Source organism: Manis pentadactyla, chromosome 9, assembly GCF_030020395.1.
Source record: "Manis pentadactyla isolate mManPen7 chromosome 9, mManPen7.hap1, whole genome shotgun sequence".
NCBI classification, from domain to species: Eukaryota; Metazoa; Chordata; class Mammalia; order Pholidota; family Manidae; genus Manis; species Manis pentadactyla.
Window position 1 is genome coordinate 100,465,385 of NC_080027.1, and position 13,969 is coordinate 100,479,353.

Consider the following 13,969-nt stretch of genomic DNA (forward strand, 5'->3'; position numbering starts at 1 on the left):
TTACTCCTTTTCTCCTCAAAGCAAAACAGAATAAAAATCCTAGGCTCTGAAGAAGGAAGGTAGGAATCTTACAGACAAAAAGCTGTGTCTTCAAGCAAATTGTCATGATGGTTCTGATGCAAGAAGATTAACGCAGCAAAGAAACGTATTAGACAGCCAGAGAAAATAAGTCTATGCCAAAAGGATCTGCCATCTGCGTCTTTTTCACTCACTGTGTCAATGAGAAAATGCCTCCCTCATTTATAGATAGCTAGTTGATAGCCTTACTATTCTGAAGAGATAGTACTTTATTTTATGGACAATGATGTGTTTTAATAAAAAACAGCTTTTTGCTATTGTTGTTGAAAAAAAAAATTCTAGGCTCTTTCTGGTAACGAAACATTATGTACTCATTTCACCGCTTTTACTCATCTGCCACACACATAAAGATGACCCCAATCACTTCAGATTACTCAGGCAGGTGTATTTACTTACCAGGTTCTAGGCAGAAGCCAATCCATCTGAAAACTTAACATTTTTTTGCCAACAATTAGTCACGTTTTACAGGAAATGATTGATAGGAGAGGGTTTTTCTTTTGCTATTTTTTTTTTTCTATTCTTTATCTGACTTGACTAAAAAAATTGATAATCTTCTTTCACAAAAAAATAATTATGGAGAGCAACCCAAGAGTTGAGAAAGCCTTGATCACAACATATAAATGGTACTTAAATTTTAAAATAGAAAATTTTCTACATAGATGTGAAACTGATACAAACAATTCACTAGAAATAACATTTTAACCATAAATCTCAATGCACTGATGTGGAGTACTGGCTGTCAGTAGAAAGGAAAGTGTTTGCTGGGATAAGGAATACTCTCACAAAAGTAAGTTTTAGGTTAATGTTTAGCATGTTAGCATTAATGCAGATACTGCCTCCTACACATGCTGTTGCGGTCAATCTGTATAATACCATAAACTTTTACAAAAAGAAAAAGTGTCAAATTCTCCACTGGTCTACCACTTTTGCATTTTTATATGAATGCACAGTAAAATTCAATAATCAGTGAACTGTCTAGAAAACACAAAGATTATGCAAGAGGTCAAGAAGAAAAATGAGCGAAATGATATAGTTTCCTTCCTGCCCTCAGGTCAGCTGAATTTTGTGGAAGTGGTGGCTGTGACTCATCTCCATTCTGCTTTGCGTTGTTCAGGTTTTCATGCTTATCTTTGCTTTCTGAAAATAAAAGCACCAGATAAGAGTTATAGTTAGAAAGAAGAGCTTTAAAAAAATGTATGGAGTTAGGAATAGCCCAAACAAGATCTTTTCATTTGGATCACATTCTTTGGGAAAAGGTTATGATCAACCAGCCCATACAGGAAAACAGTATGAGTAGTTTTCCTTCTTTCAGAAGGATTTTCACCAAGACAGATTACAAAATATTTTTGAGAAAAAAAAAAGTGTTTACGCTTCAGCTTCTACTTGGCCTGAGAGAGTGTCAACTTGCGCTTCTCATTCTCAACTCTACATGCAAATACCTAACAATAAAACCTGAATTGGCCACTTCATTACTTGGTTAAGTGATTGAACTCTCTCCTGTCCTTGTAATGGCATGATTGAGGTTAATCAATACACGAGTATTCCTCCTCATTCAATACACCTTGAAAGTTGTACTTTAATTTAAAAAACAGGAAATAAACTAAACCATAATATATATAATACAATATAATATAATATAATATAATAAATATAATACTTGTCATTAGATAAGATGAATTTTTGACAGAGAATTTTTGACAGAGAAACTTAAGGGAAAATATCTCTTAAGTGAAGATATAATTCCTACATTTTTCTAAATGGGACTGTTAAATCATTTCCCAATTTGGATTATTTTACTAATTTTTCCATAGCTGATGTGAGGCTGATCCAATTCATAGTATTCCTGTTTTAAGGCCTAATTCAACTTTTCATTTAAAAAAGCATCATTTACTTTTGTGGAACCAAATGATAATCCTGAAAACATTCAATGAAGACTGACAGTATCACAAGGGAAAACTGTAATTTTCACCAAGCCCTCCCCTCCTAGGGCACCCAACCTGGCATTTAATTGTAAAGGAAAAATGGGCAAGGAGAGAGCTGGGATTGGCTGGTTAGCTTGGCTGGCTGGCTGGCAGATTCTAAGCAGCCACCACTGTAGAGCCACTGATGTGTACAGGCCAGGTCTGAGCCCCGGGTCTGAGCAAAGGACAGCACTGCACATGGCTTGTCTCATCATGAGTGAGATGCCAGTGGGACCAATCCAATTCTGATGACCACTCTGGGTTCAGACACAGCCCTGTGCTGGGACCCCTGGGCAGTGAACAAAGTGGAAGGTTGCCTCCAACTCCCACCAAGCCAGGCACTTCCACATCTGTGCCCTCTCTTAGATTCATCTTAATGCTTTAGCTTCAAATGCCGAATCCTGAGAATCTCTTAGCCTCCTGGGATTGATTAAGGGCATAAAGAAAAACAGATTCTCTAAGTTGTCCAAATTGAAGAGGAAAATAATTAGAATTTTATTATATGAGTTGGGATATATTGTAAAAACAGTGTTTAAAAGCTAAAGAAAATTACAAGTTAAAAAACAGAAGAGTTACACACTTACAATTCCAGAGTCATGTCTTGGTTTTATTTTATAAAGTGATTTTCCCTTCTTCTGTCTGCACACCTCTTCAGCTTCTTTCAGTCTGGGCGGGGAAAAGACACATGAATTTAAACAAAGACCTACACAGATGGCTGCAATCCACCTTATAGAAGGTAAGCAAGAGTCAACTCATTAAGGGTTTGAATTATTGGAGAAAATAATACCACATGCACAGGAACATTATCTGACATTTGATTCGAAACCACAGAATGTTAGAACTAGAGGCTAATTCATCCAGGGGTTCTTAACTTGGAATAAAAAGATGTCAAATGGAATAGTATACAAACACATGAATATTTTCATGTAAACATTTCATCCTATATTAAAAGAGTCTTATATATAAAAAGTTAAAGAAATAGCCCTCTTTTTCAGGTGAGGGTACTAAGATTGGCACTATTAGATACATCAGAAGCATTAATTAAAGAAAAACAGCATAAGAACTCATACACTTATTTAAAATGATTTCAGACTCACTTTCCACATCACACTTACCCATGCATGAAAGTAATCTGCAATGTATATGTGGGCGGTTTTATTTTTAAATTGAGCTTCATCAAGCATGGGAACCAATCAAGTGAAACAGAAAATAAAGAGTGAGCAATAATGCTTCATAAGAACATTTTAAGGGTCTAAGATTTCTTTTTAAACACATACTCCAAGGAAAACAGTATTGAATTTATCAGAGGTATAGTTAAAAGAGGACGTTATTTGGAGGTAAGTTCTGAATTAAGGTCTGGCAGTGCTCTTTAACATTGGGTAATATCATACTACCACTGATCCTTCTATTCTCTCAACTAGTCTAAGGGCTCCATAGTATATAATAGTTTTACTTTATTACTATATAGAGTTGTGCAAAGATTTAAAAAATTTATTTAAAAAGTTCTTTTAGAGTAGGGGCTTTATAAAATTGTAAAATAAAAAAATAGTTATGTATGGCTGTTGTACACAAGTAGGAGGAAATCTGTAAACTGGGATTCTTTTAATAAAAAGGGATGCCAGAGAAGGAAAATAACTTTTCAGGCTCATTTATTTTTTATTTTTGTGATTTTCCTTGGGAATTAAAAATGGAGTATTTCTGGAGAAACTAAAAAGGCTGTGATTTATTCTTCATAAAAGACTTTTTTTATGTCGTTCTTGAAGCCTATTTCCTGAAAGAAATGGATTATATTTCTTGAACCCTGTGGTAAAAAACATAATGATAGAATTCATCTCCCATACAGCTGAATGAATCCATTTTTAAACAACAGAATGAAACAAATAATACAGTACTGCAGCTCCAAGATCGAGGTTGGAGTTTACATTAAAGTCTGATAAATGAAAGTAATTCCTTTTGGACACAAAAATGCCTGCTGAGTTGATATTGTTAGTACTTCCAGAAAATGATGACAATTTAGAAGACACAGCATTGTTACCACTTTTATTACTTTCTACCCAAGCCATAAATTCCCTTTAATCCTTCCTCCAAACATTTGAAGACAAAAACATTTTCTTTATAACAAACAGTGGATTGCAGAGTTCCCATCTTCCTCTGAAATAGCTACTAGTAAATTTAAGTTGAAATATTTGGACAGGGAATTAAGGAAACTTGTTTTAGCACTTAGTCAAAATCCAGTAGATCCCCTCTTAAATTTACTTAGAGCTCTTTAATGCACTTTGTGGCATTAAAAAACAAAACAAAACAAAATGGCACTTCACAAGTATTTAGATCACCAAAACATCTTAACTTTCTCATTACAGTACTTATTTTGTTCTTAAAACACATTTTTATATGGATCACAGGAAGCTGGATCTAATACAAACATATTTAATTTTACACAAAAACAAATCCAGCCATTCCTCAGAGCAGAGATGACCAAAACTAAGGAGAACGTGCGTCAAAGAGCCCTTACAAGATCCTCTAGCTCATCAGTTCATTTAACAATCATTTACAGAGCAGTAACCCCAGGCCAGGCACTGGTGTGGTTTGATTTTCTAAGGACAATCAAGTTCAATGTCTGGTAGGAGAGGTACACATAAGCAAGCATATTATAGGGGTATGTTACATAACTACCCAGGCTTGCAGAGGTAAAGCCGTGCCCCAGAGAGGTTCTGGGGTTGGAGGGCAAGGGTGTGGACATCTTCCTGGAGTGGGTTGACAGCTGAGTATTGTTTCAAAGATAAATAATCATTTATACTTTTCCTGTTGGGGTAAATGTGGCAGAGGGTGAGAGAAGAGCAGCACATATGCAATGGCACGTGCAAAGGTCCTGGGAGGCCCAGGAGTGCCCCCATGAGCTGCAGAATGGACACCTCCTTGTTCTGCTGCCACAGGCTCCCCATGCCACTGGAGGCCCAAGTGCAAACTGGACTTCTGGTTTCTGCTGCAGTTTCTTCCATGTATGACTGCAGTGCATCTCTCACCACATCCTAGGGCACCTCTAGATATGCTCACGGGCTTGCACGGCTGGAAGGCTAAGTGTCAGAACCTCCAGTAGTTGCTCTTCAAATTCAGCAGAAGAAGGGTCATGGAGAATTTGCTAGAATGCACTTACGCAGGCTGGCTCTGCCACCCCCTGGCCTGGTTCTCCTGGGACACACTGAGCAGCAGCACCGGGACAATCTGTTGGAGGCGGCCAGTGCAGCGCTGAGAACAGGGCCCTGGAAGCCAGGTCTTTGCCCTGGAGCCCCTGGACAGCCAGCTCCCTCCGCTTCTGCCGCACAGCGTACACGCTGGGTCACGAACCCAAGCCCCCAGAACAAACTCACTTCAGCACCTTCCCCCAGCTTCCTAGCAAATGCGGCTTCTTCCAAATGCCAGTTTTATTTAAACAAAACTCTGATGACAAGGAATTTTTTCCACATTTTAGACAGGAAGAAAGAATGTGTCTCTGGAGGTGAGATTTGCTGCCAGAGTTGGCAGAAATAAGACAAATAATGATGAAAAAGCCGGGATGGGGGCTGGGCCAGCTGTCCACAGGAGCACCTCCCGTCCTATTGAGCAACTCCCTGCACGTGTGCCAACCCCTTTCCCTCCTGCCTCACCCCTCATTCAGTGATGCCCAACATTGCTTAAACTGAGTAGGAAAAAGATGTTCAGCCCATAACTGTGCATCAAAGTTTTCAAGTGAACAGGGAAGGTGGCACTAACATTTCAAACAATAAATAAAAACGACCAATACATGTTACTAGGAAAAGAGGAGTAGAGGAAACACACAGGGACAATATTTCATTCACAAAGAGAAAAAGTGGTCACCAAGTAGAGAGAGGAAATGGGGCTAGGCTGCAGGACAGTGCTGGGCTTCCAAACTCTCCTTGCACCCAAGTTTAAACCTTGATTAAGGGTGAGGTCTGTGGATGGAGTTCAGAGACACAGTTCTCCTGTGTGATCATGAAGATACGTTCTTTTTAATGTAGCCGCATTCACACAAAGGGGACTGCCAGGGCATCTGTTAATCAAGATTCCCCCTCCACCCCTCATTAGGGAACTAAAAAGGGAAGGAGGAATTTCCAGATGATATTTTTGATAGGTTTACTCTAACAGTTGCAACTTCCCATCAGCAGTCTAGATAACAGAAGGGAAATGTGAACACAAACAAATCATATGATAATGAAAACTCTTCATTCATCACCTTCAGCAATTTTGGAAAAATAACAAGACAACAAGCAGAGACTGGAAAACAGGAAATGCAGCATTATTTTTTAGATGGAAGAGAGGGATACTAAGAGGTATATAATGGCTATGAAATTTGATGTTTATGTTAATACTTTGCTATAATACCTTTCATGGTCTATGAAACTTCTGAAACAAAACTTTGCTGAATAAATTTCAAAAGTATGTACTTATTCCTTAAATAGAGGACCAAAAGTAATCAAAGAATATGAGGCATTAGTTTTTGACGGGGAATTTAATTATATGAAATAACCAAAAGATGTGTGGAATCAGGTGTGGCAAACAGAGTGGATGACCAGTCTGAGCAAGGTAATTTTTGTAATAAGCAGCATTTTGTTCTGGCAATGGTCAGGAAGAAATGGGTGAATCTGGGGTTCCCAGAAAATGGAAATGTTCTCCCTTCAAGGAGCAATCTTTGTATAACCAATTTTGAATAAATTCTTTGGAAAAAAAAAGAAAAGGTTCTCTTTCTTAAATAAATGGAATGATTTAGCTTTTCCTTGATGGCGAATATTCATCATTACTTATGTCACTGTTGTAATAACTGAGGGCCACCCTCAGGCCTCCTAGGATGTAGGTGGTGGCCCATGCACTAGTCCAGTGCTCTGTACTCTGCTGTGCTCCACTTTCTGTGTGTCTGTCTCTGGCTAGGACGGCAGGTTATAATCATTTCCGATAGCAGCAGCATGCTTGCCTTTAGTAGAGCCTCCATCTTCCTTAGATGGAAAAACCAGATACCCAAGTGAATTTAAATGAGCCTCAAATTAGTGCAGTTAAGACTCTGAGTTTATTTCTAGCTGAATGAATAGGTTCCTGGATTTGGAGCAGTGATCTCAGCTACTCTGGGGCTTCTCCCCCACTCCCCACCTCTCACCTCCGGCGGGGTTCACAGCTACATTTGGAAGGGTTAGGGATGCCAGAAGTCTGATTTACAGATAGACAGAGCTGTACAGCTCTACATTTCTAAGAGTGTAAGATCCTAAGAAGTTGCCTACCTTATCATATTGCACCACCCAACTGGCTTATGCAGCAGGCTGTCCATAAAGGTGGAAAGTAATGTTGGCGTGAATGTAAAACCTGAAATTCAAGCTTATCAAGGTAAAGAAGCGTGACACCATTAATTGATAAGGAAAGATTCTATGATGCTACAGAGAACCACCTCCGGGTAAGAAGTGAAGCATTTTGTGAGAAACAGGGCTTTTAGATCATCCCTCAGTGGAAATGGTTTTCTAGGTCCCTGGGCAAAAATGACCAGAGGAAAACAAAACATCTTTAAGTATTAAAGCTCAACTTTCAGTGTTCTTTTAAAAGCCACTTACATTAAATTTATTTTCTAAAAAAAAAAAGTTGTACAATATAACCTCAGAAGAAATTAAATAAATTTCAAAGAGAAACTAAATTTCAATATGTCTATATGGATTTTTTAATCCTTATCTGCAAACATTCAAAGTTGTAACAACTTTGCTTGGTTTTAAGACATTAAGTTTAGAAGTAAGTTATTAAGCATAGAAAATATGGGTCCAGAAGAATGAGAGCATTTTTAAGGCTGATATTACAGAGAAGGCAGAGGTAGGTGATGGAATGAAAAATATTTTTTAATCACAGGATTTGTTGAAACTAGTTTAAATTCTAATTATTATTTTTATCTTAGTATTTTGGTGTTTGGTATATTGGTATTTTTACTTTGGTATTTTTCAAGACAAATAAAAAGTTCCTCAAATTCTGACCTTCACGTAAGCAAGCACATTTACACTAACGGTTATTCAAAACAAAGAGAGCTGGTCTGTATTTCTCTCCTAATAAAGATGTATTTTTCTCTGCACTTTCCCTTCCTAGCCTCAGACCCATTTATTGTAGGCAAACATATACAAAAAGTTCAGTGTGATTAAGTTTAAAGACAGTTTGTGACATGAATAAGGGAGAGACTCTGGCACAGATACAGAGAAAAGAAACCAGACAGCTCTGTAGCCTGCAGGCTAAATTGTTATCTACCTTCCAGAGCACGCTGGGCTGGCCACAATCTTATCAAGAAAACAGATACGCTCTCATCCTTCAATCGAATGAGAAAGGGAGCCACTTTTCTGCCACTAAACATTAATAATTTGGTCTAAATAAGTATCTGTGGCAGACGGATTCATTTCCTGCTGGCTCCACCTTGGCTTGCTGGGAGTAGCCTGACCCGTTACTGGGGTGTGTGGCCTGTGAGAGATTTAAGTGCAGCCTGGCGCTGGGATGTCACGTCTGAGGTCCTGATGCAGCAGACTCATCCAACAATAGGCTGAGAGTAGACGTGATCATTACTGCCAACAGTGATCTTCATCGAAACACAACAGAGTGTCTGCCTACAAACTTACAGTTTTCTAGCCAAAAGGAGGGACAAAAGCAGGCATTAGACACCTTGGGGAATTAAAGGTGATTTGGGGGAGTCACTCCTGGCTCTGTCTTCTCTCCTTTATAACTCAGTGATTTCACACACACACACACACACACACACACACACACACCCCAACACACATAAAACTCCTGACAATATAACGGGAACAAGCAACTTCAGTGGCACATGTCATTACTTCAGGTAAAAAGAACTGAAGCTTCCTCAGGCACGTATTTCTGAAGTGGAGTCGAATTTCTGAATTCTGTCCCTGACAATCTCTGGCTTTCTCAGAAAGGACATTGCATTTGCATCTCAAATGTTAGAGAGCAATTAGAATGAGCACCATTAGCTTCCGGTGCTCAAGGAAACCAAGCTTTAACAACACCTTTGAGGTGCTGGAAGCAGCAGAATGTGGCTCAGTCATTCGTGGCTGGAACTGAGGGAGGCTCAGGGGGGCTGTAGGCCAACCCAGAGGCCCTACACAGGCCAAACTCCTCTCACCTCACAGTAGTGCACTGAGCGAGCTTGCCACTTTCCTCCCAAGATGAGCTGAATTCTCAGGGATATTCATAGTCTAAAATCTAGGATACCATGACAGGTAGATATGCATGTTCTGTGTTCATGGTCTAAAACCACAAACATATATTAAATATAAAGCCAATAAGCAGAGATGATGTACATCAGTGTTTTCTGACACTATCCTCGTGGAGTATACGTGGGTGAAAGGAGATGAATCACTGATTCAGAAGAAAACATACTCAGGCCAATCAAATTACTTACTGGTAGTCTGAATCTCTTTGATGACTAAATGTTCTATTGTAGTTCATGGATGAGCTACCTGAGAAAAAAATACTTGTCCCTTAGTTTTGAATGGCTCTAAGAAGATGGGCACGAATGTACGTTGCTATGCTCCCATTTCACAGTAGAGAATACAGACAATTCACACACAGAAACCACTGGTCCTGTCAGCCTCTACTGAGTCAGAAAGTTGCCGATACTTCCTCATTGGCAAATCCTCCAGCACTTTCTAACCCTTTTTCTCCTCTACCAAGTCAGTCACTCTGAAAGAGTAGCTAGCCTCTAATTCCTGAAAATTCTCTTATCTTCCGGTCCTCAGAGAACTTCTGAGCTTTCCAACTGTCTTTCTGGACATGCTTCCTTAATCTCTTTTGTTGCTTCTTATTTATTAAACTTCCCCTCAATGTTATTTTCTCCCACAAAGCTCTAATCTTGAGTGCAGTATCCATAGGATATATATCCACAGGCTATTACAAAGAAATAATCCACTTTATAATCAGGCTGTCATTTCTCTCTGGAAGACATTCAGCTCCATAGCTCTGGTTCCAGCCCCAGTGCAGTCTCCCTTCTCCCACTTGGGCCCCGGTTAAGGACAGATCCACCCAAAACCACTCACCCTCCCCAGCCTTTCTCTCCCTGTTCACCACCCACTCCATGCATATGCAAATGCTTAACAAGTGTGGTTATTGATTAGTCCTTAGTAATGATCTTAAAATCTGTCCCAACCTAATATCACTGTCCCTAATTGCTACCCAAGTCCCTTCCTTCCGTCACCTGGACCACTGCCACCCCTGCAGACTGGCCTCTGTGCCAGTCTAATCCATCCTTCACTAATGTCCTAAACATGGGGCTCTTCTGAGCCAGTCATTCATTTGCCAAGAAAATACTCTTTCAGTTTTTTAGTGAGCTATTCAAGGCTATTTACAACTAGTCTAAATTCTTAATTCTCTATAATGTTCCCTGGTCTCTAGCCATACAGAACCACTCCCCAGCCCTAAGGGAGGTTTTTGCTAAATCTGTTCCCCTGACTATCCATTCTCTTTTTCTCTCCCTCTCCTAGGTCCTTCTACGTCAGTTCAAAAATCAGCTTTCTATAGGAAGTATACCTGGCCCTCTAGGGAGGCTTATTATGCAACCCTCCATGCTTTCACATAATTTTGTCCAGAGTTTTATTTTAAAGACTTTCAACTATTCATATATCTGTCTTTTTGCCTTTTGAATAGTAAGCTCCTTGAAATGAGGGATCAGGTATATACATTTTGACATTCCTGGAATAATAATAAAGTTCACACAGGTAGGTATTCACTAAATGTTTGAAAATAATTGACTCACTGAATAAATGATGATGAACAGGGAAATTAAAATTAAGCTAAAAAAAAATCACAGGGATGAAATCTGGCAAAAAAACTAGGGCTTAGATCTAAATCTCTTGTTTATGCCTCCTTCTTCCGGTGAACTCATCAGCCATGAGTCTGGTTGTCTAATTCACATTTTGAGTAAACTATGCAGGGCTTTATTTGACTTGACCTTTGAGTTTACTGATTTACTGTTAATATTCCATCCATAAATAACAGTCTAGTTTGAAAAAATCTACATAAAATTTAAAGTTATGAAATAGTTTAGGAAATAGTTTAGGAAATCACTTTCTTCCATCTTATGGAGGAACTAATTTTGTATACATTATATGAAGGAGGCTGTAAGGATTCAACATGAAATTGTGTCAAACTTGTCTCACTAACTCTTATTAACTCCTAGGTTAGTGGAAAAGATAAATGACACAGATGTAATATATCTTCATTTCAGTCAAGCATGTAAAGAATCTCTAAGGGGATGTCTGCAGACGAGATAAAGAATGATGGCTAGATGAGAGAATACTTAGATGAATTTACGGCCACCAAATATGCTCCAAGGAGATAACGGGCTGACTTTATGTAGGGTTATGTTCCTGTTTAGAGAGCGTCATGGGAAGAGGGTCAAAGCACAATTAACTGTCAAAATTTATATGGAGACTGTTTTAATCTGAGAATGGAGAAAACTGTCCCAGCAATCACAGGTGCTCAAAAAATGACTGAGTTGCTTTTTTATTTGAAGAAAATTAATATCTGCAGTGAGCAGCTGTGTGCCAGAGACAGTGGGTGCTTCACATGCACCACCATATTCAACCGTCGGGTGACCAAGAATGAGAGATGCCATCAGCCATGTCAGAGGCAAAGAGGCTGGAGCTCACAGAGGGTCTTGAGCCATACCCTACAGGAATGAAGAAAATCCAGATCTGGTTGACTTTACTCTTTCCACATCACCTCCTGCTAAAAAGGGTGCCAAGTTATGGGCTTACTAAACAGCTATTAGTACCATAAACATGGTATTTCTATAATGGAAAGCAAATGGGATAGATGATCTTCAATTTATTTCCCACATTCAATATCCCTTCCCTTTCAGAGAGCTTCTGCAGGGTGAACATTTGAAGACAGTAATGTGAGCTCCTGGAAGGCAGGAAATGGGAAGTCTTTTCTCTCCCAACCCCATGCCCAGCACACTGCCCAGCTCATCACAGGAGCAGCTAACACCTGCCCAGAACCTGTTACATGCCAGGCACTGGGCTAAGAGGGTTTACAGGCATCATGTCCTTTGACTCTTGTACTATAACCCCATGGGGCAGATGCTGCTATTGCCCAACATTTACAGTCAGGAAACTGAAGCTTAAAATGGTCAAACTGCTCGCCAGGTCATTCACCAATTTGTGGTTCAAATTCAAACACAGAAAACTGACCTCCAAAGCTGTAGCTTTAACGATGTAAACGCATGGGAAAGGTGAAATAGCCATCCATCAGTATCCTCCTCTTTCCAGTTATGTATTTACTTGTGTTTCTATTCATTATGTTTCTCTTTATTGACTCTTTTAAAACTGAACATACTATAAAACGTGTCAGTTTAAAGTGGTTTTTGAAAAAGAGAAACTATTTAGAAAAAAGAGTGCGTTTTATCAGATACAGGAGAGAAGTACTGTAACTGGACAAATTTTGAACTCTATTCAAGGACAAGCAATAATGGAAGCACAACGGGCTATAGTATTCATCTTTGAAGAAGGAAAGCAGGTAAGATCATACATACAAAACAGAAATTACCACCACATTTTCTTTTTCCTAATTTCCAGTAGGAATGTTTTCAATATGGCTCTCTACATAAGGCACGTGAACTGTAGTTAGTACAAATTTAAAAATACAAAAGGTAGATAAATTTTTCCAATGGCCTTTTTTCTCTTTTTAACACAAATCCTCAGTATAAACTGAAACTAAACTTGAACCGTTAATTCAGTGAAGGCATTTCTGAGGAGAGGGAAGTCAACACATACCGCCAGTATGTCCTGCTGCTTTTTGGTGACCTAATCTGACAGGGGTGCGACTGAAAAATCTAGGGCAGTTAGGCTATTTCCTCCATTATCTCTCATCTCAGGGATCCCAACTGAGGAGCAGTCATCAGGTAGCTAAGCCTTGGCCAAGTGCTGGAAATGACCACATTCTGTTCTGGGAAGGAGGGAAATACATTTGCTTCAGGGACTAGATAGCAAGGGTCACATTCCACTGTGTAAATACAGAGCGTGAATTATATTCTGTCAAACTATGAGTATCCTTTTCTCATGTTCTTCCACGAGGAAATTCTAACATGGCATCAGGAAAAGCTGAGAAATCTGAAAGGTGCTATTTAGAGCTTTTCAAAAATGCTTAGATGATAATGGTCACTGAAAACAGGAGTATTTGTGTTCCTATATATGTGGTGAGATTTTTATGCTTTTGATCATCTGCTTTTTAACACTAATTTACAATCTCTGAATTAGAAAAATAAAGGGTTTTCCTCACGGATCTTGAAGTAAAGACTATTTTAATTCTGTATTTGATGTGGATTTACGTAGCATTTAGAAAGGTGGCTCAGCTGATGTGCCCTTTAAGTCCCACGGGAACCACGTTCCTGCTGTACATATGAAGGATGTTTTAGATTTTCTCAATAAAATGGTTAAATGACAGCTCCTGGTTCCACAGATGGATGACAGTAAGTAAAACAAATTTCCGTCATACGTGATGGCCAAAACTTTGTAAAATCACATTTGACAGCGAAGTTCATCTTTTATTACAGAAGAATAGTGTTGTTTATAACATTTGACATTTTTCATGCAAGCATCCTTTTACTTTTTTATTTCCACCTGTGTTAAGATATTTTCTTAATCTCAGTGACTTGTTTTTTTGCACATGGTTCAGAAAAGTTTTTGATTATAGCTTATAAAGCTAAGCTCTGCTGGCACTTATGCCGTGGCTTTTGTTTCCACACACCTCTAGGAAGGACGATGTGTGTGCATAACTTGGATCCTATTTTTTTAGAAAGATGTTGTTGGGAGTGGAGAGGGGGAGGAACTCAATGGCTGTTCAACACAGGAATCCGTGTACAGAGAGCCTGTCACATTTCCTCCCTGTAAAACTCATAAAGGAGTACA

At 39.0% G+C, this 13,969-nt stretch overlaps 1 protein-coding gene across 2 annotated transcripts in view; it reads right to left on the reverse strand.

Moving 5' to 3' along the window:
- Positions 1–448: 448 nt before the first annotated feature.
- The window catches only part of FMN2 (formin 2), a 326,516-nt gene continuing 312,995 nt past the window's right edge, over positions 449–13,969 (reverse strand). For both annotated transcript variants that reach the window (XM_036918446.2, XM_057507879.1), the window contains exons 17-18: positions 2,624–2,705; positions 449–1,215 (exon numbers count right to left, since the gene is read on the reverse strand). In XM_036918446.2, the coding sequence (XP_036774341.2) occupies positions 1,189–1,215; positions 2,624–2,705 (109 nt within the window). In that variant the 3' untranslated portion in view covers positions 449–1,188. The remainder of the gene's footprint in view (positions 1,216–2,623; positions 2,706–13,969) is intronic.